Source organism: Callospermophilus lateralis, chromosome 8 (assembly GCF_048772815.1).
Source record: "Callospermophilus lateralis isolate mCalLat2 chromosome 8, mCalLat2.hap1, whole genome shotgun sequence".
In the NCBI taxonomy this organism is placed as follows: domain Eukaryota; kingdom Metazoa; phylum Chordata; class Mammalia; order Rodentia; family Sciuridae; genus Callospermophilus; species Callospermophilus lateralis.
In genome coordinates this window covers 110,332,800-110,359,513 of record NC_135312.1, presented here as the reverse complement: position 1 = coordinate 110,359,513, position 26,714 = coordinate 110,332,800, and the positions used below count along the sequence as shown (strand labels likewise).

General features: G+C 34.4%; 1 protein-coding gene across 1 annotated transcript; it reads right to left on the bottom strand.

Moving 5' to 3' along the window:
- Positions 1-429: 429 nt before the first annotated feature.
- Asic5 (acid sensing ion channel subunit family member 5) lies at positions 430-26,317 on the bottom strand. Its single transcript, XM_076865238.2, has 10 exons — positions 26,278-26,317; positions 23,467-23,773; positions 16,595-16,832; positions 15,184-15,309; positions 12,967-13,116; positions 11,495-11,642; positions 8,765-8,821; positions 6,371-6,539; positions 2,018-2,109; positions 430-620 (listed from the first exon to the last, which is right to left on the bottom strand). Exons 1-10 carry the CDS (start codon positions 26,315-26,317, stop codon positions 430-432), a joined length of 1,518 nt encoding a protein of 505 aa, XP_076721353.1.
- Positions 26,318-26,714: the final 397 nt, after the last annotated feature.

The following is a 26,714-nucleotide window of genomic DNA, read 5'->3' as shown; positions in this document are numbered from 1 at the left end:
CATCTTGCCTTTCAAAACACAAACTCCCTGAATTATTTTATCAATCTTTAAAGATTAACATTCATATATTTAAAATTCTGAGGAATTATTTGAATGGTGTGAAATGTAACAAGCTGAAGATTAATACCATCTCTAAATAGTCCCTTCCATTTTACCATTTTACCGTTCACAGTCAAATTATTTAACCCTTAATAATTTAAGCAAAAAAATGTAGACAATGCCTTTTTCTATTATTTCTATAATTAAAACAAATAGAAGTACACATAGATATCTTCAATGACTTTTATTGAACTCTCAAAATGATAGCATAAAGTATCATAATAATGAATTAGCCATGAAAAAATCTGAAGATATTAAGAAGAAAAATACAAAGACTTTTATTCTAACTGAACATTAGCACTATTCTATCTGATTTATACTAACTGAACATTAGCACTCTTGTATCTGATTTTTGTTCCCCAGATGATTCTGAGATGGAGGAGGCCTCTGAGTCATTTCAGGTATCTTCAGCAAAAAGAAAATGCATATCCAATAGAAATTGGTAAATAAATATTCAATGATTTCTATAATTGTGATCATACTGGCTCCACAAAACAGGCCCAGCTGACCGCCAACATCTGCTGTAATCAAAATCAATACATAAATTGTCATGGTTTTTCATAGAAAGAAAATTAAACATTGTTAGAAGTGAAATTATTTTAAACTAATAAATAACATTATATGAAGATAGGTTAATTGTATTACCATAAAATGTGGTACAAATAAAGTAATAGCAATTCAGGTGACAATAATATTAGTCCAAACCACCTTTAAATGGAGAATTAAGGTAAACAAAAAATCTGTTTCCAAATTTCTAACTCAGACTTTGGAAGATAAGAAGTCTCAGGTAAATTCATTAAGGTCTCTAGATAATTTCAAATCCAATTCTATGTGTTAAATGAAAAGAAATGAGTCATCCAGATGGCATTAGAGTTTTCTGGAAAATTAATTTCCAAGCAACTGGGAATTTAAGAGTCCAAACTTTATTTCTTTTGAGGCATTTATAATATTTCATTGGACTAAAAGATATCAACCCAGCATTGCTTTTTCAAAATGTCTTTAAATCTATGTTTATTTTATTGTTTATGCTTTTATTGTGATTAAATATCCATATCTTAAATTTTACCATTTTAACCATTTTGAAATGTACAGCTCTGTGGCATTAACTATATTTGTATTTTTTGACACCCATCACCAACATGCATCTCTGAAACATTTTCATTTTCCCCAATGGAAACTGTTTAAACAGTAACTCCCAGCTTCCTTTAGTCCCTGTCAATCACCCTTTTACTTTTTATCTCAGTGAATTTGACAATTCTAACAGTGCCTCCTCACACACATTACTTTATTAATCATTACTTTCTTGCCATAAGTCATTCTCAGGATCTTGCCAATTTTGTAAAGTGTGGTAATGAAGTATAGGTTTCTCCATGAGCTTTGGAGAGTTTGTAAACTTCCTCCCTATCTTGGGTCTCAGCTGCTAGATCAGAGTGATGTCATTTTGCCTGACTCTAATGCTGTCTTCTATCTTCTATGTGGCTTTCTTGAAAAGGCAATGAGATCTAGGAAGTCAGGAAGTATGTTGGTTAGGGGACATATAATGAAAGAAAATGAGCACTGGTTGTTCAACCAAATGCCCAATTTTGCTTGCTCATGTTCTTTTTAACCCACCCTGGGGTGGAACTCCATGTAGGGGTATTCGGAGGCTGAATTCCTCCTGCTAAAACATTACAATACCCTTGATGACAGGATTGTCCATCAAGAGAATAAAATATAAATGTGAGTATGAAATACTGAGCATCAGCCATTTCTTTGTCAAAGCCTTTGGGGTCAGTTTGCAGTGTTTCTAGGGAGTGCAAAAATGTTGGATTTAAAAAGTAGACAAATAACATTACTATTGATTGTGTCTCCTCCGTTGATAAGCTAAGCTGTAAATATGAAAGGAAAATAGAAAATAGAGGATATAAATAATGCTTACCAAGTAACTCAGATACACTCACTGCTTTTTGTTGTTGAGTTATCTTATAGTTTAAGTCACTATAGTTTATTTCAATGTTCACAAGATTCTCCCTGGGAATGAAAACAGAATTAATGCAGCTCAAGACTGACAGCACTACTTTTATTTCCTATCTTACAAAAGTAGCACTCATTTCAATTCAGATGCTATTTAATGTTGAATTAGACACAGTATGTCTATCCATCATTAATTCAAATTAGCATCATTTCAAAGGCACTTTGGTCTTGTTGGAATTTAGAGAAACATTCTTTTCCAGACCCAACAATTTTTAAATGTCTCATTCCTGAGCTATCAGAAAAAGACATTAATTGTAAACATGCATTGATATAGACTGAAGAAATATTTACAACTATTTATGTGTGTGTTTAGTTTCAATTCAAATCCTTGTTTTTTTCTTTGTGACTTATGTGACCCTAGAGAAATCACATTTTTACCCAATTCTTGGTTTCCTTATCAGTGGTCAGGAGTTTTGAGTTGAAATTGCAGAGTTGTGTTGGGGAGAAATTAAGTTAATGTACATGTAGAATGGGCAAAGAAGCTGGCATATAGTGAATGCCCTGTAAATGTTATTGATTTTTTTTATTGATAAAATTAAGCTAAGACTGTTTTCTTAATGTCCTCTGGAAATCTTTACAGGTGACCAGAGTGGCTAAACATTATTTGCAAATGAGAGCTCTCTATAATTTGGAGATCTTCACTTTTTTGCAAAAGTCTACTTTGAACTTCAATAACACATTGAAATGCTTCCTGTATTTCAACTTGTATGCCTAACAGTTTAACAGTTTAACTGATATTTTCCCCATTTATAAAGTTTCACATCCCATAGCTAATTCAACAAGAAACCCTATTTGTCTCATCTTCAGAATACTTCTAGTGTTGTCCCACCATCTCACAGCCCATTCAATGCTTCATCTTTGCTCAAACAGCCCTAGTCTTTCACCTGGATTTTTGCATTAGCCTTCTGACTGGTCCTTCTGCTTCCACTTTTAAGGTATCCTATCTCAACAAATACACATGCTCTGTTCTTCACATAATAACCAAAATATACTTCTGCAACTGCTGGATCATAACACTTTGCTCAACCCAACCCTTTCCCTGAGACTTCCCATGTACTCTTAGTGAAACTCTTCCATGAACTTTGAAGAACTACTGCTTCAGGTTTGTTCTCACTGTCACCTTCTCAGGAAGGTCTTTCCTGATCATAATCCATATTCCTAAGAATAACGTTCTCTGACCCTGGCTTCCTACCACTTTCTACCTTTTATCCTGACATAGCAACTAGAGCCATCTAATGTGAGTATGTACACTTCATGTCTATTTCCATCCCAAAGGAATCAGGCATAATAAGGCAGCATTCTTATCTTTCTTATACTGAGTATCCTTAATGCCTAGAATATCCCTTGAATTTTAACACACATAAGAGGTGCTCATTTATATTTGTAAAAATGGTAAAATATGGGCTGAGGTTGTGGCTCAGTGGTAGAGCACTTGCCTAGCATATGTGAGGCACCGGATTCAATCCTCATCAACACATAAAAATAAATAAATGAAACAAAGGTCCATCAACATCTAAAAAAATTTTTTTAAATGGTAGAAGATAACAAGTTAAAGATGAAACCAATATATGAGTGGATAAATATTAACTTCTCCATGTGATAAGCAGAACTGGAAACCAGCTACCTCATGATTGTTAGCTGGATAATAGTTATGACTGAGAATGGATCCTATTAGTAATGATTCCTGGAATTATGTCATGTTTTTTATCATATCTAAGGAGAGTGGCTGCAAATCATTTTCTTTATTGTTTACAGATTTTTAATCAATATTCCCAAATATACTTAATTCAAAATGCATCATTAATATGTGTACTTAATTTCCATTGGAGTAACCATGAGTAACAGAAGAATTTGCAATGTTTAAAGAGATAATCAGGGGGCACAGTAATGTTTACAAATAATAAAGCAGTTGGCAGAGTGAAAGAAATAATCAAGTTGTCTTGGAAGTTCAGAAATTTTAGTAATATTCCAATCATTTTGTCCTCCATTGTACTCTAATTTGCATGTACTTTGATAATATTGTTTGATTTCACAAGCACAAAATTCATGATCATTTCCATGCATTATCCATCTGTGTTTCTGAAATAAGATAAATTCCTCTCCTATAAAAAATATTGTGATATTTACTCTACTTCTCTCAGACAGCTGATATGACCAATAATTGAGTCTCACCAAACCTGTGCCTCCTGGTAATAGTGAGTTTATTCAATGGAGTCCAATAACATTTGCTTGAAAGGCACAACTATAAAATAAAATCTGGGTTTTAATAAGAGCAAAGAGAACAAATAAAAATGAGTATTTATTATGTTACCAAATGCAGAGGAAATGCTTCTAAGTTCTTGAACATAAGTGCTTCATTAAAGGGAGTGAACTGGTTTTGTAAAAATTGATTTCATTCAATTTTAATTTAAAAATTTGTTAACACAGAAATACCTTAAAACTTCACTTGTATAACTGATGAAATCAATTTTATTTCAGCCAAATTTACTACTTTAATCACCTCCACACTGCATGCTTTTGTAAGGCTGAACTTCTCCCCTTCATAATGAGGTTCAGCAGCTGCCCCATGAAACCTGGAACGGCCATAGTCTGGGGTTGATTTCTGCCATACAGAGGCTTAACCTTTAAATTAGAGATTGCTTCTTTTTAAATCATATTTCTGCTAAGATTTCATGTTTTCTCTCCTGACTAATTGTATATGTGTTTGCCGATTTATGACTCTATTATTTCTGCTAACACTACACAGACAAGTTTCTCTGTCTAGCATCTGGGCAAGCCCTGAGTCCCACACCTTTGCTCAGCTATCTGTCTTAGGCCTGTGGTAACAGCCTCCACTACTCACAACCACTGAGTTGATAGGATCCTAATGATAAGATTAGTTAGAGAACTATTCATAATAATCTGAGTTCAGTATTCTCTAGTATCATCTTGTTGAGTTCATGGATTTCTTTTCTGATTCACCAGTATGTCTCCAAAATCATGCCTGCCTACATTCCTTGAAATTTAAATAATTTTGAAATTCAGGAGGTCTCTAATAGCTGAGATCATCTAAGATGTATTTAAATATAACAGATATAATACTATAAATGAATCAGTTCCCCATATTAAAATGAAATAGAAAAAGATATCTGTATTGGAGTCAGCATTATAAATAAAGACTAATTGCTAATTTCTACCTCTCTATCATTTAATATGCTAAGTTTTTGAAATAATACCCCAGAAGCCCTATTTTGATACAAATACATTTTTCTTTCTGATTTGTAAAGATAATTTTATTGTCTACTTACATGGTTGAACTTTTAAATTTTAAAGTTAATAAAAATTTATTTTAATTATAATAAATTCCAAGGTAAAGCTGAATCAAAACATGCTTTCAAAAGTTAGTTACTTGACTGTGCAATACAAATCAAGTTTAAATTAGTTAATATTAGATTATTTTAATAGATAAAATTATAAATACCGATATGCAATTGTCATTGTTTCAGGTCTAGGACTAAAAATTATAAATGAGAAACAAAAAGAAATGTTAAGTTTACTCCATTGTTTAAAAGAAAAATCAAGAAATCCATAAGAAATTTCATTTATAATATCTAAGAGCAACAACCGGATAATTTAATATTCAGTTAACCAGGGAAACTGCAATCTGGTATCTTTGTGAAAAAGACCTGTGGATAAGTTTTCAAGCATAATTGCTTTCTGTGCCATTGATAGGTCAGTTACTTGAATTAGAGTGTACTTTAATTTCCTCCATTGTGCAATGACAATAGTAATTTCTGTTTCAATTTACCTTACACAGTTCTTAAGAGATTCAAACTATAAAATATAAAGATAGGAAATTTCCATATTTTTAGGCATCAAAATGATATTAGTTAGCATTCTTATTTCCCCAGTTGGGACGATGAAACTGTGATCCTATACCTCCTAAATGACATCAACAAGCAGAGCCCTTTTCCTGGGACACGATTTCATGATTTGGTAGAGCTAAAGGCACCAGGAGAGGGCAGAAGATTGAGAAGTTCCTGGGTCCAGGGCAATAACAGACTGAGCAAATGTTTTTAGCAAGTATCAGTTGATTTTCACACAATTAAAGTAAGGAGATGAAAGACATGATCTTGCCTACTGATAAATTTCTATGCTGTCATTATTAATTCAATTCTGTAAGCCACTCCCTCCCTTGATTGATCAGCATTTTATTTCCCGAGACTTGAAGTTTTCAATGAAGATAAAAATGAATGATTTATGAGACTAATAAGATTACCTGATATAATCCTGGCTTTGATTCAACTTCTTGGAAAGATATTTTAAAGCTTTTTGACTTGGAAAAGATGAATAAGAAATGGTAGCGGGGTATTCAGTTTCTTCACAAGAAACAGGGCAACTAGAATTGTGGGTTCCCATTGTACATAATCCCTTAAATTCAATGTAGTCTGAAATGCAAATCAGGACAGGATATTAGGGAAGAATATTTCACAATGGGGAGATCAGAACTTTTAAAATAAATAATGTAAAAATGTTTCTATATGTTTCTATATATAAAGTATATATACATATATGTTTATATATGTATACACACGATTATTTATATATGTGTGTTTGTATACACACACACATATATAAAAGTGTGTGTGTGTGTGTGTGTGTGTGTGTGTATCCCCAGTATTGGGGATTGGACCCAGGACCTTATGCAAGCCTGCTCTACCACAGAGCAGTCCAATGTTACCCCAGTCCAGTGTTAATTTTACTTTTAATTTTTTAAAAAGTATCAGATATTGTCACTACTTTCTTAACAAATGGTGTTTATATTTCACTGTTAATGCAGCAAAGAAGACAGGACACAAAGAGTTGCTAGCTTTGAATTCATTGAGTCACTAAAACCTTCATTAGAAATAAAGTCTTTTCAGCAAATGTCTGGGTATATTTCCATAAAATATCAGCTATTTGCACAAAAGTTTTGTGTGTGTGTGTGTGTGTGTGTGTGTGTGTGACATTGTATCACTTTGAGAGGAATTTTCAAATATAATCACAAAAGCCAATGACTTTGATTTAAACTGAATTCATCTTGTTTCAATACATAATGGTGTGAGACAGTGTTGCCGGTGTTTGGAGTGTTATTTCTGTGGACCAGTAACTTTTCAATCAGCCACTAGATTCTCTTCTGTCCTTCTTTAGTTCCACCAAGCCATGAATGCACTTGTGTCTGGGGGAGCAGGGGGGAGGCTCTGGAGGAGGTGTCACCACCTCCCAGAGCCCATTCTCACTGCTCCTCACCCTGTCTCTACTCAGACTCACCTTTTTCTCTTGGTTTTAATGCAGAAAACCTTTGTTCTTGTGAACCTGTTGTCACCAAAACCCCTTGATCAGGGCCCACCTTTGGGCTTGTTTTCCATTCTCTAACACTGATACTCCTTTGGTGTGTAACTTTGCATACATCCTCTTATTCCTCAAGATTACTAGTAAAATCATCACTCTTTGCCTACAGTCACATACATTCACACTGTCACTATGTTTGTTTACACACACATGCGCACACATACCCTTACACTCTTTCACTCATGCTCACATACACTAATATATTCTTATACACTCATACTCTCCCTCTCTCCCTCTCTCTCTCTCTCTCACAGACACACACACACACACACACACACACACACACACACACACTCCCTACACATTTGTGACCCTGTCATCCCACAACAATCCCTGAAGAAATGCTTACAGGGAGTAACAACACCCCACCACCACCACCAGCTCTCCCTCCAGCCTCCAACAGAGATGGGAAATTGGAAGAAATTTGGCAACATAATTTGAACTCTTTGCACATTTAGCTTGTGAGCTATAGAAAAATATAAGATCCTTTCTACTCATACTGATATATTGAAATATTTTACAATTATTTAAAAGAAGCTATTAAATCTATTCCTGCTATCCTGGAGATATTTCCATAATACATTAGAAAACCACCTTTCATAAAGGGTATGTATTAGGATTCCACTTAGTAAACAACCAATGACTTAAGGTCATAAATATGAATCTATATATGTGGAGAAAGTTATGGAGGAACCCATAGGAATGTTAACATTGGTTCAAAATTAAGACAGGTATGTAAGAAAAATAAAAGGCTATTTAGGAAGAAGCTGTTCCCAATAAATAAAGTGTGTGCAGTTACGATTTCATTTATGTAAAAATTTCATATATAATATGAACATATAATAAAATGAATAAATGAAAGAATGATTCTCAGAATAATTCCTGAAGGGATAGAGCTTCTATTGATTTTTACATAATTTATCTTCTATTTGGTAATATTTAAACTATTCACAAAAATGTTTTACTTATGTAAAAAAGTAAGTCTGTTTTATTATTTTAAAAGAACAAAAATTGAAAAATGACATGAATATTTAAAAATAAAAGCCAGAACACTGGTGCTGTTACTTGGCTTCTGTGTATATTTCAGTGACATATTTCTTGGAATCAGAGGGGTTTTGTTTGGTTTGTCTATGTTTATGTAAATTGTTTAAGAATGTTAAAAATTCCCTGCTATTGTCTATTTTCTGTTTTATTTTTGGGCTATCCAAACTATGATTTTGGGTCTTATATTACTCTAAGTAACAATAATATAAATCCTGAAAACAAAAATTAAGCCACTTACCAAGCATAGGAGAAACACAGTTGTAGTATTTTTGTAGGTCACATTCTATCCCATTTCCTTAAAAACAAGTAATATATATTTACTTTTATTTTATTGATAGATTGATTGATTGATTGACTGCTGGCAATTGAACCCAGGACCTCATGCCCTACCACTAAGCTACACCTCCAGGCCTAGAACTTTGCATTTTATAAAATAAAGCAGCCTAATGCAAAAATACATTTCATACCCACATCCCTCCAATCATCCACCGCTTCCATCCATGCATATGGATATTTATGTAATGTGAGTATGAAAAAAATGTTAGGATCCAATGAAAGCTAATGTTGAGAGGAAAATAGTTTTTTTTTTTATTATTGCTTTCCATTTGTCTAGACAATTCTAAAACCTTTAAGTGGGAATAATATTTTTAAATAATTAAAAATTTTTAAATTTTTAAATTAAATAATTTAAAATTGATAATATTTAAATAATAATTTAAAATTGCTTTCAGAGTTATCATCTCTCTTGGTCCTTCATCACACACACACACACACACACACACACACACACACAACTTGCTCGATGGTCCTTCTAGGGGTAGATGGAGGCAGAAAAGTACCAATATTTGTTAAGCACCTTTTGTGGATTGTGAGACAAATAACAAAATCAATATACATTCAAACTGAGTTTTATCCCTGGGATGATTCTAAATCCTTAGACTTTGAACTTTAATATTTCTCTATTGCTACAACCCTTGTGGTCTCTAAGGTTAGCCAGAGTGTTTATTCAATAATCCTGAAAATCAGGATATTGTCCGCTTAGAATTTGTGAACAATTTGCGAAATGCCTAACTCACTACAAGAAAGTGTTCTTTGTGAAGGAACTGCCAGAAGTGAAAAACAGAATATCTGCCTCTGACATTGTCAGTAAAAAAACTGATTTTTCCAGATTGTTCCTTAATTTTCACAATAATATTTCTTCCATGATAAAAGACAATGGAATTTTGGAAACAACTCATATCTCAGGGAATCTGGAACAGTCAAATGTCACAAAACTTGCGTTTCTCAGTCATATTTAAATATAACAAGCCAAGCGAGTTGGTGCATGCTGGTAACACCTGTGGCTCAGGAGGGAGACAGTAGGATCACAAATTCAAAGCCAGCCCTCAGCAAAAGTAAGGCACTAAGCAACTCAGTGAGAACTTGTCTCTAATAAAATACAAAATAGGGCTGGGGATGTGGCTCATTGGTTGATGTACCCCCCTAAGTTTAATTCTTGGTACCCAAGAAATAAACAAACAAACAAACAAATAAAACTGGTATAATACTATAAGTTAATCAGTTTCCCACATTACAATGGAATACTGAGATGTATGTATTAGAGGCAGCAGTATAAAAGACACATAATTCCAGATTTTCTACCTGTCTGATTTGGAGTTGCGCTTCTTCAAATTATTAATGGTGTTACTTTAGCTAATTCACTTTATAAGTCTCAGTTTTCTCTTCTGTAAGTATAGGCAGAGATATATGAGGATTTAACCAAATCACATGATAGTCCTGTAAACACTTCATGCATCCTGATGTTCACACAGATGCCATGCTCTGTATTTTATGCAGCATCTTTCCTAGTTGCTGATTCATATTAATTATTCATTTTGTATTTTTTAAAACATAATAAATTTTAAAATATAAACATCATGCAGCATGAATCAATTCAGACTTATCTCCACTAATGTTTCCGATATAATTGGGAATGGCATATCAGAGCCAGAGACAGAAGTTTTATAAAGTGTCAGTTTTTGGGGGGAGCAGGGGGTGTGGGTGGTGTTCAGAGATAAGACATCTAGATTCTAGAAAGAAGGAAGGAAACGATGATTTGAAGTCCCTGGAGAAGTTTGCCAGTTACATAGTCGTGTTATAAGAGGCAGCATTATTATAAGTCTTTGTGTATGTGTGTGAGAAGAAGAGAGGGGGAGAGAGGGAGAGGAAGGAAAGAGTGCATAATGGCAAACTGGTATAGCCAAACAGGTCTTGCCCGACTCCAGCCCCCATCTCCATGAAGATGCTACAGGAGGAAGGTGAAAAAAACTGAATGAAAATGCCCAGCATTTATCTAGACTCCATTCTATTCTGTGTCAGCCACGTTTAAAACTACTCACATGCTTTTTCCATCTTTGAGACAACCCTATAAGGTGGAAAAACCTTCTCCTCGTTTTATAAGCATAGAGAGGTTACATGACCTGGTCAAGATCACCTAGATCAGAAATTGTTTTGGCTGAGATGCCTCACAATTGGATTTGATTCATAACCATCCTGCTCTCCTGCCTTCTTCAAGGCCTGCCTCATATGCCTGATCCTGGAAATGTCTCCAGTTGTATGCAAAGGAGGCTTGAAGCCACCTTCACGTTCACAAAGAAATCTCCAGGGTCAAAAACTCTACATACATGAGTTTATTTTTCTTTCAAATTATGAAAACCCCTATGTGGTTGTTTTAAATATTTGAGAGCATCCAATTTTAACCTTTGCAATAAGAATATAGGACCCATCCTGATAACACAATTTTCTTTTCCCTAAATCTCTGCAATGACTCCAGGATTTCGAATTTATCAGTTGAGATTACATTTGGCAAGTGAATGATTTTCCAGAATAAAATTTCACCAGAATGGAAAACAATTGAATTACATGTTGATTTTCTAAGGATCAAATTAAGCAAATATAATTGAGTGTGGGAGGGTCACTGTTTATTTACCTGGAAGCAGGAAAGGCAAACATCCGCATCGCTTTTCTATGAGCTGGGCTTTGCATTCTTTCAAACAACCATAAGTGCTGTAGTGATGAAAATTCTGGAGCTTGATGTTAGGCTTGCATTCTCCCCAAGGGTATTCTTGGTGGACTGTCTTAAGATCAAAATTAAGACCTGATGCAGCAGGAGACTTATCTCAGTCATTCTACCCATTTTCCATTAGAGAGACAGCAGACACTAATTTTGGTTTTTGGGGGACAGGGTAGTACTAGGGATTGAACCTGAACCCAGGGGCTCTTAAACACCAAGCCACATCCTCAGCCCTTTTTATTTTAAGATGGGATTGTACTAAATTGCTTAGGTCCTTCCAATTTTGCGGAGGCTGGCTTTGAACTTTCAGTCCTCCTATCTCAACCTCCAGAGCCTCTGTGATTACAGACATGCACCATGGTACCAGGCCAGACACTTTTAAAATTTTCTCTCAGAGCTCCATGATGTTTTTAAATGTACTACATTTGCCTGTTTTTTCTACCCAATTAACCTGAATGTCCCTGAAGATTTTAGTGGTCTTTCATTGACATTTTTCTCAAATGCCAATCTATAATATCAGCAGACTAATCATTCAAAAAAGGACACATACAAGGAAAAAAAACCTCATTTATGTAAATATTATATTAGCATATATATAAGCCCAACCACAAAACCAAAATCCGCAAACAAAAAAGCTTTTATTGAGAACCAATTATATGCCAGCCAATAAAGCTAGTTTTACTTTGTGTTACTTCACTTAAGCTTCATATACTTATGAAAGGGAAGTATTACCCTCCTCAACTGCAAAAGAGAAGAGATGAAAAACTCATAAATATAATTAAGGAAATAAATGACTGAAAGTGGCTGGAAATGGAAACCTGGCAGACCAGTCCCAACTCCAAGATTGCCTGAACTTGTCTCTTTTATTTATTTCCTTCCCACATAGTTCCAATGAGAACACACAGTTCAGCACAGCAGCTTAGGTCTATCCTCATTTTTTTTTTTTTTTTTTTTTTTTGGCACATGGGTAGATGGGTCTTGGGATTGAACTCAGAGGCACTTGACCACTAAGCCACATGCCCAGTACTATTTTGTATTTTATTTAGAGACAGGGTCTTACTGAGTTGCTTAGCACTTCGCTTTTGCTGAGGCTGGCTTTGAACTTGCCTCCAGAGCAGCTGGGATTACAGGTGTGTGCCATCAGTTCCTGACTATCCTCATTCTTAATTTCTAATGAAGCTCAGTCACCTTGGTTTGGATAGGCTTCCCAACTTTCTCTATGTTGTATAGGTAGATTTATTGCTTTTACTGTATATTTGTCTCCAGATAGAGGAAAAGAACTTAATTAAAACTTTGGAATTTCCCACCATGGTTTAAAAGCACAAAGAAAAGGATTCTAGTGAAAAAGTACTCTTTACAAAATAATTCATTCTCCGTCCCATCTTTACCTTCAGCTGGCGGATTGTTACCCGGGTGTGCATTCCCACAGGAGAGTACAACCCTAGGCCAACAAACTGTGGCTCCTTCTTCGGTGAGTGAATAACAAAGACGATCCCAGCATCAGCAAAACCCAGGCCTGGGGAGTCAGTAAACTCCTCCTGAAATGAAAATACACGTTTCCTCAAATTGCAGAGTAATTAAATCAGTTCTACACAGCTTGAGTTTCATCAAATCTCATGATGTATTGGACTTATGTAAAATCAATTGTTTCATATTCCAATTCAATCTCTTTTATATAAAAGGTATGAAAATTAAATGGCTACGACATACTTTCCATGTTTGAATCACAACTCTGGACTTCTGCATTTTTCTACTTTTCACCCTACATGGAAGCTGGGACCCTGGTCATGGCTAATAATCTGATTTCCTCTGCTCCTCTCCTCCCCAGCTGCCATTTCATTGCTTTCTCCGGCTCTTCTCTTTGATTCATGTGTTTTAGAGAATCTTTTGTCACTTGTTTTGGTATTAAAATCCCTGTCCTTATTCAAAATTCAAATTTATTTTTCCCATGTTAGTGAAGGCTGACACTGATTCTGTAACATTAGTGTTATTTTGATATAAAATTTCTGCCCCATAAAGAAATTTAAGATGATATTTTCAGTGACTTTGTCATTAGTTGTACTTTTAGGCTGTACGTAGTACCAAGAATAAACTTGAGGATCAGATGATTTTTTTTTTCAGTGAATAACTGCTTATGTAATTACTTTAATAAACAGGCTTAATATTTTATTTACAACACAGAACGCTATATCTCCTGGGGCTGTTATAACCCTCTAAAAAGCAGTTAAGTGGCAAGTCTGGAAAAATATCTCAATGCTGATGACTTATGCAGCATTGCATTGAAGATGTATATTTTATTTGGATTATGAAATTATGTAAGAAATTTAGGTTGTAAAATTTGTAATTAATATTTGAACTGATCTCAGGGCTAATATTTGAATGACATGAAAATATTGATCAAATACACACACACACACACACACACACACACACATATATATATGAAATATATGTATAGGAAGGGGCATTGTAGTGTGCAGTGTTGTATTTGGACATAAATAAAAATATCTTTAATTGGATACAAAAAGTAAGTACAAGTATCTTAACAGAAATTCCTTAAAAGTAGCCAATGGAGGTTGAGGAAAAAAAGTTCAAAGCCAGCCACAGTAACTCAGTGAATACCTAAGCAATTAAGGGAGACCCTGTCTCAAAATAAAATTAAAAAAATAAAAAGGCCTAGGGATGTTGATCAGTGTTTACACACCCCTGGATTCAATTCCCCATACCAAAAGTAAATACATACATACATACATACACAAAATAGCCAATGACTTCCTTTATGTCAATTAGGAGACTATATAATTTGGTGGGATTCAAAAGACCAGGCTTATTTGTAATCTTTGCCATTAATTGATTGCATAATTCTGAATTTCTAACCTATAAGTATTTTATAATCCTCATTTATAAATCTACAGAGTAGAAAACCTCTAAATGTGTAATAGTGGAAGAGATTCGCAAGACGTAAAGTGAGAATCAACCATGAACTGGAGCTACACCAGACACTCTTGAAGACATCACCACTCCATTTCTCAGGAGTCTCAACACCTGCCTGTGAGGTCTAGATTCATAAAATGTCTTAGTCCAACTATAACTTTCCCAAACTAGACTTGAGCAAAGTCCAGTCTATAATATATGTATAGCAATTATTTTCTCATCAATTTTTCCAGATTCAGATTCTATGATTTATCAAATGTGAATATATGGTTCCTCTCTAAAATATACTGCAGGAAAATCTTAACCAAAATTATTTCTTAAATGCATAGAGTCATCTTAAATTAACTCTATACATTGCAACTTAGAAATCTCTGGTTTCCTTATTTTGTGGCAAGAAGAATTCTTGGAGTTACGTTAACAGAGATAAGTAGGACAACTAAAACTCTTGAGGTTCTACCTCAAAATTAGGTCTTTTTAATCTCTAAGTCAATTATTACATAGAACTCAGAGGACAGTAGGCTGAACTGATAAAAACAGAAATAATGTCCAACTGTTCAGAGATATTTGACAGGGTAAAATTTAAAAAACAACAACAAAAAAAAAAAAAAAAAAAAAAAACATGTGTCCCCTATTTGTTTGGAATCCTGGCTAGATTGAAGAAAATTCAATACCTGATTGACATCGAAGATCAAGCTTAAGCCTCTTCCAGAGACACTCACTTTTTTCCATCCTTGGATATTTTCACCATGATTAAAAGTAAAGCAATTTCCATATTCAGTGAAGACATGTTTAAAGTCCTCCAATATAAAAATGAACCAAATAAAACACAATCAGTTGGGTATTTTCATCGCTCCTAAGGTTTAAATTGCCATACCTTTTTTTTTTTTTTTTAAATCATGATGTCTAAACAATTCAGAAATACTAGATAGAATGTTCTGGTGACTTATGTGTGTATTCATTAATAATTTTTATTTCTCTTTAATATATACTTGTGAATTTGCATGTTATTCCTTAAATGAGACATTTTCACATAAAATTAACATGTTTTTATGAAATTACTAAGAAATTACTTCTTTTTATTACCTACCTTATTACCAAGGCTTCTGGAAACATGCTTTTGCTGGTGAAGAACAGCTTCGATAATTCACACTTGAGGAATCACCTGTCCTTCATTCATATGTTTATGGGGAAGATGTGGATCACATTATCTACCCCTTGACCTCCTCCAGCCACCACAGAGGCATGCATGTGATAGAAGCTGAGCTGATCTCAGTACCTGACCCTGACCCTGTGGCTTTGGTGATTGGTTCATGAATTTATGTGTCCTTATAAGAGCTAATCAGTCTTCCATAGGATTACTGCATTGAAAACTGGAGCTCTAGCCTATCATAATGAAAGTCAAGTGTTTCCTTTAGCCATTTTGGCTCTATGGAGGGAGAACTCATACAGAAAGAAGCCAACCTGTGTTAGGAGACAGAAACAAAGATAGAAAGTACAGGATAACCTTGTAGTCCCTTTATGTACCATTTTTGAACCTATTTCCTCCTCTAGGAGTACCCAATTAAACCACTTTATTTCGTGTACTTTTCAGCTTACCAGGATTGTGTTTCTGTAATATGCCACTGAAAAACTCATTTCTGGTACAAAATTTCCTGGTGATGAGTTGAAATATATTGGTAAGTAAAAAGCAAGATAGAAAACCCCCCTTAAGAAGAATATAGGATATCTCTTGTCAATTTCTTCATCTCTGACAGCCATCTCTCAGGCATTTCTATTTGTCTACTGTATGCTATCAAAAGGTTAAGGAATTGTACCCCAGAACTATGAATTTGTGAAGTTTACTTAGACTCCTTTAACACAGACTTCAGAATTGGTTGTGGAGAAAAAATATGGGACCAAGTTCCCTTCAAATCTCTTTATTAGTGGACTCCAGATATTCTACTTTTTATCTTAAATGTAGATTAATTTCATAGATGATAAAGAAATACATGTGTTATGAGCAAGTAAACTTTATCTCAATGTGAAACAGTACCAAAAAGCAGCTTATTATATTCATCATATGATAAACTATCAAATCATTACCTTTGGGCCACATGGTATTCCAAAAAATTCACATGCCAGCAAAGTGCTATTGTTGAGATAAAAACCATTATTCTTGATAAAATCTGTGACACTGAAGTTTTGGTGACTCTCAATAAAATCAATAGCCTCTTTAAAACCAGTAGAATTGGCACCGATTTCCTGATGATGGAGGACTTTGGATACAGTATGCCATAAGAAAACAATGATTCCAAATTTGGCTACAGCAGCTGTTTGGAACCTATCAGTAGGAATAAGGCAACCATTAGAAAAATAAAGACTTGGAACAATCTAGAAGACAGAAACCAAACATCTGGACTCTATTAGTTTCTTCGTATCTTCTACATTCTTTCACATTTGCAAGATATTCAGGTCTATTGTTCTTTAACACACTGTACAAGTTATCTTGTATGTAAGTATATAATTTTAATCCCCTGAAATACCTCTCACACCTTGGTCTGAATGAATCCTAATGGATCTTAGACCTAATTCTTTCTTCCTTCAAAGGCAGAGTTGAGAAAGTAGAACAAATATTCAGAAGCCATATTTCTTGGGTTCAAATCCCAGCTCTGCTATATTCATATCTTAGTTCTACATCTGCTTAGCTGAGCTGTCACTATAACTCTGAGCATTCCCTTCCTTGTATGTGTGTGGCTACATTCTGAAGTGCATTATAGGGCAGGAACCCCAAAACACGATAGCTTAGCTATCAACTCAACTTGCTGGAATGGAGCAGCAGTCAGATGGCAATTCTTCTAGTCCTGTATGCTCCCCTTCAACCACATCAAATGCTGAGTCAGGTGAGACAGTGCAACTTGGTGAAGGTGCCAACTTCTCTTGAGTCACTCAGGCCATGAAGATTGGTGGTGGTGAACAATAGGCACATAATTCCATTTACTCTTTATTTTCTCCACTTCACATCCATTTTTCTTTCTGCCCAGAACAGGGCCAGCACCAGAAATGGGAGCAACAGATTTACAAAGGCTACTTAACCAGGCCCACAACTGTGTAGGGCTTAACCCCCATTGTAAACTCTTTATTCTATGTCACTCCTAGCAGTGCTGTTTCTTCTTTGAGTTCTGGTTGTTACTGCTACTTAATGGTATCACTTAGCAAATTTCTTCATTTTTTACCACTTCATTTTCTCAACTGTAAAATTGATACATGTTAATATAACCTACCTCAATGCATTATAAATTAATTATTTTTCTTAAAGCCTTTAGACAGGTGCCTGGAATATAATAAATGTTAGGTAAATATTCATTAAATAAATGTCTCATTATTGTCAAAGTGTCCTCTTGGTAATCAAAGCAGAAATGATCTACTTAATCTAACCACCATATTACCTTAAAATACTCTAGTTTTGCTAAGCAAATTCTGCCTTATAGTTACAAAGAGTTCTTTATTTGCATGCCTTATGTTTCTTTCAAAATATAATTGAGAATTTTATGGATATTATATATTTTGACCTTGAACAGATTTTTGTCTCTTCCAACTGATAAAAAGCCTAGAACAGAACATGTTGTCCACTCCTAGCAAGTTTACAGGGTCAAGTGGTCTCTGGTTTGTGTGTCATTCAAGGATCTCCTTTATTTTCTACATTAGTTTTTTTTTTTTTTTTTTTTGCTTTCTTTTTTTAAAGTAGTATTACATGTATTTTCAACTGGTACATGAAAGTTATACATTTTAATGGAGTAACATGATGTTTCAACACTTGTATATTTCTGTAATGTTTAAATCAGATTAAAAATAACTATCTCCTCAAACATTTGTTATTTCTTTATGGAGAAAACATTCAAACCCTTTCTTCTCTCATTTTCAAATACTACATTATTGTTACCTACAGTCACCTTCTGGTGCAACAGCACACCATAACTTCTTCTTCCTAAGCGTAACTTAGTACCCACTGGTCAACCATTCCTCATCCCTCCCTCCCCCATGCTCTCCCCAGAATCTGGTAACTACTCTCAATCTTCAAGAGATCACTTTAAAAAATTCTCCATGTAAGTAAGATCATGGGATAGTTTTCTTTCTGTGCCTGGCTTATTTCACTTAACATGATTTCTGTTTCAGTCCACACTGTAGCACATGCCAGAACTTCATTCTTTTTGTGGCTGAGCATTTCATGGTGTCCATGCCTCACATTTGACTTATCCTTTCATCAACTGATGGGCATGTAAGTCATTCCCATCTCTTGGCCATAGTGAGTAGTGCTACAATAAACTTGAGGATTTTTTTATATCTCTTCAACATACTGATTTCATTTCATTAGGGAAGATACCCAGTAGTTGGATTGCTGGATCAGATGGTAGATCTGTTTTCAATATATTGAAGAACTTCCACGCTGCTTTCCATATGACTGTATTAATTCACATTCCCACTGATAGTAGACAAGGATTCCTTTTTCTCCATATCCTCACCAGCATGTATCATCTTTTGTATTTTTGTTAGTATCAGTTCTTGCTAGAATGATTTGATATCTCATTATGGTTATATCTTATATTTTATTTTCATTTTCCTTTATATTATCTTTTGTACATACATAAGTTTTCTTTCTTATATAAACCACGATTAATTCTTTCCTAGTCAAGATAGGGTGTCCACAAAACAGAAAAAAGAAAAAGAGAGAGAAGAAAACAAAACCCTATACCAACATTATATTTCAGAGATTAGAAGCTATTTTCATGATAAGCACCTAATTTGTGCCTTATATAACCAGTTCTGAATCTCATAAAGCCAGTCCACATCTTAAAAACCTGCAAATAACCTCCTTTGCCTTCCTCAGTAGCCTATATCATGGTGGAATTTTTTCTAACTTAGCACTTAGTTAGTAATCTTATTTTTCATGGTTGAAAGTATTTCTGGGGATCTTTTCAGGAATCAAGTTTAGATTAGCAATAGATTTGAGAGAAAAGTGCAGGGCTAACTCTGTATTGAGGGATGGGCTACTAAGATTCTTCAAGTTCCTAACTCTGAATGACTGACAGGGTGGCAGGGATCTGTTCCAAAGCTCTGAAACTTTGGAATCTTGCATAGGCTAAGAGGCAGTCCTCCCTCGCATCAAGTTCAATAGATTCTTGTCAAAACCATTATGCAGAGAAATGAGGGAATTACCACATTTGTGGGAGGTGTAAGTACAATAGGTAAAACTGTTGAAAGAGATGTCATTTTAAAAATGTCCTTTTAAAATATTTCTATTATATTAATAATGGTGAACTAATAACTAGACTAGATTTGTTCTTCTTATGTAAACTAATGGTTCTAAATGCACTTCCCCAAATTATATTATCCAAAAGCAAAATTTCATCTGATATGAAAATTGATGCCTGACTCAGACTTTCATTGAGCCCTGCCAAGCCAGGTTCAGGTGTATCATGTATTAACAAGAAATTTATATTTTACAGAAAATTTTGTGGAGTGAAAAATAGGGAAGAATATCTGTTCTTTAGATTCCTTTTTGAACCAATTCAGCATCTTATAAATTCTTTCATTAACTGACAAAATCTTTGACACATTTATTTTATATTTGTATCAGAGGTATGATTTTAACTTTTGTTAAAACTCCTTTAATATGCATACCCACACATTTTTTCATTCACACAGATTTGAACCGAGGAAAATAGCCCACAGACTGTAAAAATACAGTGACAGAAGTTATTTGTTCTAAAACAATGGATTAATTTATACCAGAACTCACTCCATCTGCCTTTTTCTCTTATTTTAGTAGAAGAAAATATATTTCAGAAATTTTAACAAAATATAATGGAAATTTATTGTGAATTTTGTGGCAAAGATATTTTAGTGGAAATTTTTGACACAGAGGTATTTGAAAGGGCATGGAATATTTCAATTTCTGGAATTTATTGTGAAGTATGATTTTAATGAATGTTTGACAAATGCATCTTCATGAGTTTGTTTTCCTATTTTAATAGGCACTGCTTTACATGAAAGAAACATTTCAAAATTAAAGTAGTATTCATTTATAAACTGTTACTGGCTTTGGCACAGTAGCACATGATTATAATCTTAGTGATTCAGGAGCTAAGGCAGGAGGATTGCAAGTCTGAGGATAATTTGGGCAGCTTAAAGAGAACCTGTCTGAAAATTTTACAAATAAATAATAAAAAGTGTTAGGAATGTAGCTTAGTGGTAGAATGCCCTCAGATTCAAGCCCCAGTGCCACAAAATAAATAAATAAATAAATAGATAGATAGTTAAAAAAAAGATGAAGTATGAGTGAAGCCAAATTAATGAATCTGATTGTTCTCCTTATCAAACAGTGATAGTGTAAGGAAGGCTAATTTGGATGAAGTCATTGACAAATTTTCCAAAAAGCTGAAAAATGGAAATACAATGTTATCAATTGTTGCAAAGGATTAAAAGTATATCTTTTTAAAGATATGTTAATGTTAGAAAGTATTAGTGCATTGTTTCCCTTATTTTTGTTTTATATTATTTATATTCATTTAAAAAATTTTATTGCAATAAAGGTATATAGAACATTGTCATCACTTGGTTGCATGACTATTAAAATGATTTTTTTCATGTAGGGGATAATAGGATTAGAAAATAATCTATTAAATAGACTCTGGTGCTTATAGTGAGAAAAAAACCCTCTTGTTCTAGGAGGCTTAATCTGACTGGGTTCCTAATTTCCCTGTGTAGCTATCTGCCTCTGTTGGGAGCACAAGTAGTTGTTAGGATCCACTCATTTCAAGCTTTTCTGTTTTTACCAATACCCTGGGGAATAAATTTCTCCAGAGTCTGATCTAATTAAATTTGCAGGGGTACTTTTTGGGACCAGTCTTAGAGAGTTATTCTGATTTTAGATGGGCTCTTCTTTCCTAGATTATCACTGATAAATTATGATTTAGCTTGTTGCTCTCATGAAGCTATCATGTTCCTCTTAATTTCTTACCCCCCAAATATATATTGTTTTTAATATTTATTTATTTTGCCACACTGGGGATTGAACCCAGAGGTGTGTTACCAACGAGCTCCATCACCAACCCTTTTTATTTTGAGCCAGGGTCTCCCTAATTTGCAGAGGCTGCCCTCGAACTTGCAATCCTCCTGCCTCAGTCTTCTTGGTTGCTGGATTTTAAGTATGCCCTAGCACTCCTGGATATACTGGTTTTTAAGTGTGCCCTTAGACTTGAACCTCATCATACTCAATTACAAAATCTGTGCCCTTAAGGGAAACTTTGAAGTTCTCTCTACCTTTGGCCTGCTTCTCCTTCCAGGAAAAATATTTACAAGTTCTGTGTTGGGTAGTGATTTGTGGTCTTCTGACCTTGCCTCTCCTCTTCTGACCTCCACAAAAGCAGGCTTGGGTGAGAGTGAGGGAGAGTATCAGCCTATTCTCCCTCATTTAACCCACTGTGCATATGGGAATCACACTGAGGAACAGTGTCCCCAACTGTAAGTTGTTGCAATTGGGAATTTTGTCTCTACAACACAAAGCTGAATTGGATGAGTCATATTGGCAGCTGAACCTCCCAGGGGGCACTGTGGCCTGTGGCTAGGAGCTGAGGGGAACTGAGGCCCTGTCTTCTCAGGGAAACCCAGCTGGAGTGTATTTTCTGTCATTCTGAGATAAAAAGGGGCAAGAAAACAAGTGTGTGGTTCCAGTTCTAAAGATCCTGCCTGTTTTTACTGAGATAGCATATGTTCCTGAATAAATATTTCCAAGTACTTTAAGTGTTGCTTTTAAAAGTAGTTTTCACTAGTCAGTCATGGTTATTTCCCTAGGGAGAATCTGAAACCCTCATATGGTGCTTCTGAAGTGATATCTACACTTGCCTTCAAACAAGGGTTGCTGCAGGCAAACTTTGTTAGAGCACATTTAAAACAGGTGGTGAATACTTTTTGACATCTTGATACACCTTAAGTTCTCAAGATACTAAGTCACACAATCATGCTGTAAAAATTGAGCACCTCTCCTGGAATTACCCCCAAAATAAAACAATATGAAGTACATATCACCTCCTCTGCTATAATGGCAAGTATGTAAAGCAGATGATTTGTAACTTGATACACTGAAAAAACTGAAGCTAAGAAGATTAAGTGACTTCTTCATGGTCAAACAGTTGATAAGTGGGGGTTCTTAAGAAGCTCCTCTGCCTACCCAGGCAAAAATCCTATTTGTAACCTTTTAAGTTTCACCACAGGCAGCTACAGGGCTGCAGGCCTCACAGGGAAACTTCCCTTTTCTCAGCTGACTTGGTGCAGTCAATGAATTGTAGCTTTCTGCAGTGGGCTACAGTGGAGGACTCAAGAAGGAAAGCAGAGTGTAAAGTCAAGGGTAATGCTCTTCTAAGCTCAGGGCCCTGTGCAACCCCCAGGAGCTGGTCCTGTGTCTGCTACACTGACTATGTCATCATATGTACAAGAGAACTTTTCATATTTCCATGCCTGTCACCTCTCTCAGTCCTTCCTCATCTCCACCTAGCATCTTCTAGTCCTCCTTTTACCCAGACTTCCATACCCCAGGTAGTAACTGCCCCTCTGTTCTCTGTGCATTCAGAGCTTCACATATACCTTTATTGTATCATGCAGTCATCATTTTTGCATCACGATGATTCATATTCCCCTTTTTACTGACAAAAATTGTTAAGTGCAGGAATCAAGACTTTTACGTCTATCAAACCATGAGACTTGCTACACACTAGCATATAACTGTGGGAGGAAGGAAAACAATAAGAAAAATAAGTGAAAGAAGATAATAAGTTTCTTTACTTCCCTAAACTTGTGCTTTTATGTATAGTTTAAGAATTTCCTTGGATTTACATATGGGGCATACTGCATAAGAAAACTGTCAGAGTTATATTAGAAAAATTATAAGGACCAATTATTATTAAAAAAATGATTTTTACCTGTTCAAATTACAGAATGTCACCGATGGGAACTCAATTTTTTCCACATATTGAACCTCAATAGATGTCGTGGTTGGCCATGTGAAATAGTTGATCAAGCGACTGTAGATCTGCCACACCACTAGTGAGACGGAGCCCAGCACCACCACCAACCAGATCACCTTGCGAATTCTGCTTCGGTTCCGAACAATATTATGCACCCCGTGAAACGAAGTGGAGATGGCAAAGTCATGGTCAAACTTCTTTCGGTCAGTGGCAGATGGCAGTGGTTTCTTTGAAAGGTAAAGCTTTATCTTTCCTAAGAGTCCTTAAGATTTTGCCCAAAATATAATTAAACAAAAAAGTCATGAGTTAGGAAACCTTAATGCTATCTGTGAAAAACACAAGTGACAAGTGATTGATCAAGCTATTCTTTTTATTCCTTGTCATTATTTTTTTCCTTTTTATTATTCTATGTCCTGTTCATTGGGTGATTTATTCAAAAGTCAAGAAGTCTAAGTGTCAGGTCTAATGAAAATACGCTAATGCTATTCAAAGAATACCCAATGTTAAAGCAAAGATGTTAATAACATTATTGTTACCTGCAGCTTCAAAATCAATCCATCTTGAATTGGTTGCTTACAATAAATGATAATCTTTTTAAAAATTAGGATGAATTTTTAAAATAGTGTTTTTCCCTAGTGAATCTCAAGGTCCTTTAGATGTCATGAAAAAAAATCAGGCTCATTCTGATTTTAAGAATAAGTGAGGCTCTAAACAGTCACTTCTTCAATTAATCTTTGTCCAACAATGTTGTAATTTATGGTGATTGCAACTTCCATATTTTGTAAGATTTGGTAAAGAACTATTTTATTTCTCTCTTGGTTATTTAGTGTTTTAAATTAAAATTGCATCATTAGTTATGTAACCTATTTTCTATCTTTTTAGAAAGTGAATTCATCCACTCAGTGCTATCAAAAATTAATCAAATATTTTTATTGACATAAGTTGGAAGGGACTACTGAGGTTTGCATTAAGATATTTTTGACAATATGTAACATTCAGAATTTTCTTTTGGTTTAATTTGTTTTTGCTTTTCAGTAGAAGATGAAAAGACACTGTTGGCTGGGGGAAGAGTGCTATTTAATTAAGAGGATGATATGGCTTTTGCAATGGGAAGTTCTGGCTTCTGACAGAGTCCTCACCTCTCACAACCTGCAGGACCTCAGCTGAGTTTCTTAACCTCATGTCTGTGTCTCTTCTATCAAATGGCAGCAATTGCATCGACCTCATGACTTTGTTGTATTAACTAAAATATACTTGGAGATGGCTGGCACATTACCTAGACCATGATCAGTACTCAGTAGTATTTGATAATTTTATTCTACTAGTTTAGTAGTAATGCAGTAAAAGCTGAAATATCCTGGGTTTTGGAATCCACCCAAAATTGTCACGTAAAAATTGATTTTTAATTGTCACAAGATGCTCACAATATGTTTAACTTTTGTATAATTTGTTTCAAAAATATTATTTTAGTCAACTATTTACTATTAATTTACTTCCCAAAGGTTGCAATTAATAGCATTTAATAAACTAAACTTTTTGTACAGTTATGGGATATGTAAATATACATAAAAAAATAATTATCAACATTTACTAATAGTGCCCATTTCATTTGGACATGAACTCTCTAGTGATTGGACACTTGTAAATTATTTTATTATAATTTTAAAGATATTATGCACTAAGCAGGAGAATTTGTATTAATATCATTAGCTTGAAGTTGTACTTAAATCTTATAATAATACCTATATAATATTATATAGTAATATTATATATTATAAATATATAATATTTTGGTATCAAATTAGGCAATCTATATAAAATATATGACAGAGTCCCATGGAAAAATTGGCAATGTTAAAAAAGTCATTGTCATTACTAATTAGAAAGGTAAATCTAATTATGATCTTTGTGTTATTTAGTCATCAATTACAATGAAGAACTCATTCTGATAAAAAGTCAACTCAGTCTCTAGGCAACTTGCATTTTTCTTATTTTAGGGATTAAAGTTACCAGAAGAGGAAAAGTAGTCTAATAACCAATAACTGGTCAAGCAAAGTATAGCTGTTGGTAAACATTGTCTTGGAAAGGCAAAGTTTTATTTGTAGTAATGTTTAATTTTTATTTTTAGTTTCAAGTTTGCTTTTAAAAATCAGCTCATTGAATAAAGATCTACTCCTTTACCATTGAGTAAACCTTACTGAAGTGTTCTTAGCTATTGACTAGGGATTTAGTAAAGGTTTTTGCAAAACTTTTATTTTAGAAGAATAGTGAAGAAATATGGTGATGTATGCCTTTCAGGAAGATCAGAATTGGTTAAATAAGTTGCCCACCAGTCCACAAAGCAGAAACTTCTTCCTCCCCTGACTGAAGTATGTCCTGTGTAAGTATTTCAGGTAGGTTGGGCATAGAACATTGATCATCACAGAATCATTTTAAGGAACATCACATAAATTATTCTGGATTTAAAAGTGAAACTTGCAGCACATGACAAATAGAGACCAAAAGAAAGAAACAAAACCGAGTTCTAACATATAATAATATTTTAAAACTAATTTTGAGTTTCTCAATACAAATTTGAGTTTCTCAATAAAAAGTGAGTAAAACTCTTATTATTTATTTTTAAAAATTCATATTACTTACATTATGTTCACATAATATTGAAAATCGAAATTCCTACATGAATTAAAAAATCACTTTCCCTTTGCTTATTTCTAGCCTTTAGGAATGAAAATTGAAACTGTTCAGAAGATTTTACGCTTTCCCTACCTTTCTCAGCATACCCTTTTGATTTCTCCATCTGCTCCATTTGTGATTTTGGTAAGCAGGAGTCCTCAGGGTGTATCAAATTTTCATTATGACAATATTTATTTTGTGGCCTTTATATAAAATACAGAGGTTGAGGTTGTAAAATGTGGGGGCAATTTAAATATTTGTGTTGCTATGTTGTGCCTCATAAAGCACATAATCTACAAACCAAAAATGTTGACTGAATCAGCTCTGGGACTTTATGAACTGATGAGAAGCTATCATAGAGTGAAAATTTTAAAAATTAACATTAGGAAATCATTTTCTCATAAGTAAAGGAATAATCCTTGTCAAATGTCTAGATTAATAGTGACCTCTAACCAGGCAGATACTTAAGTGGCCAATCTGGAAATCTCCTCAGTTTCTATCTCTATCTCTATCTTTATACAACTTTGAAT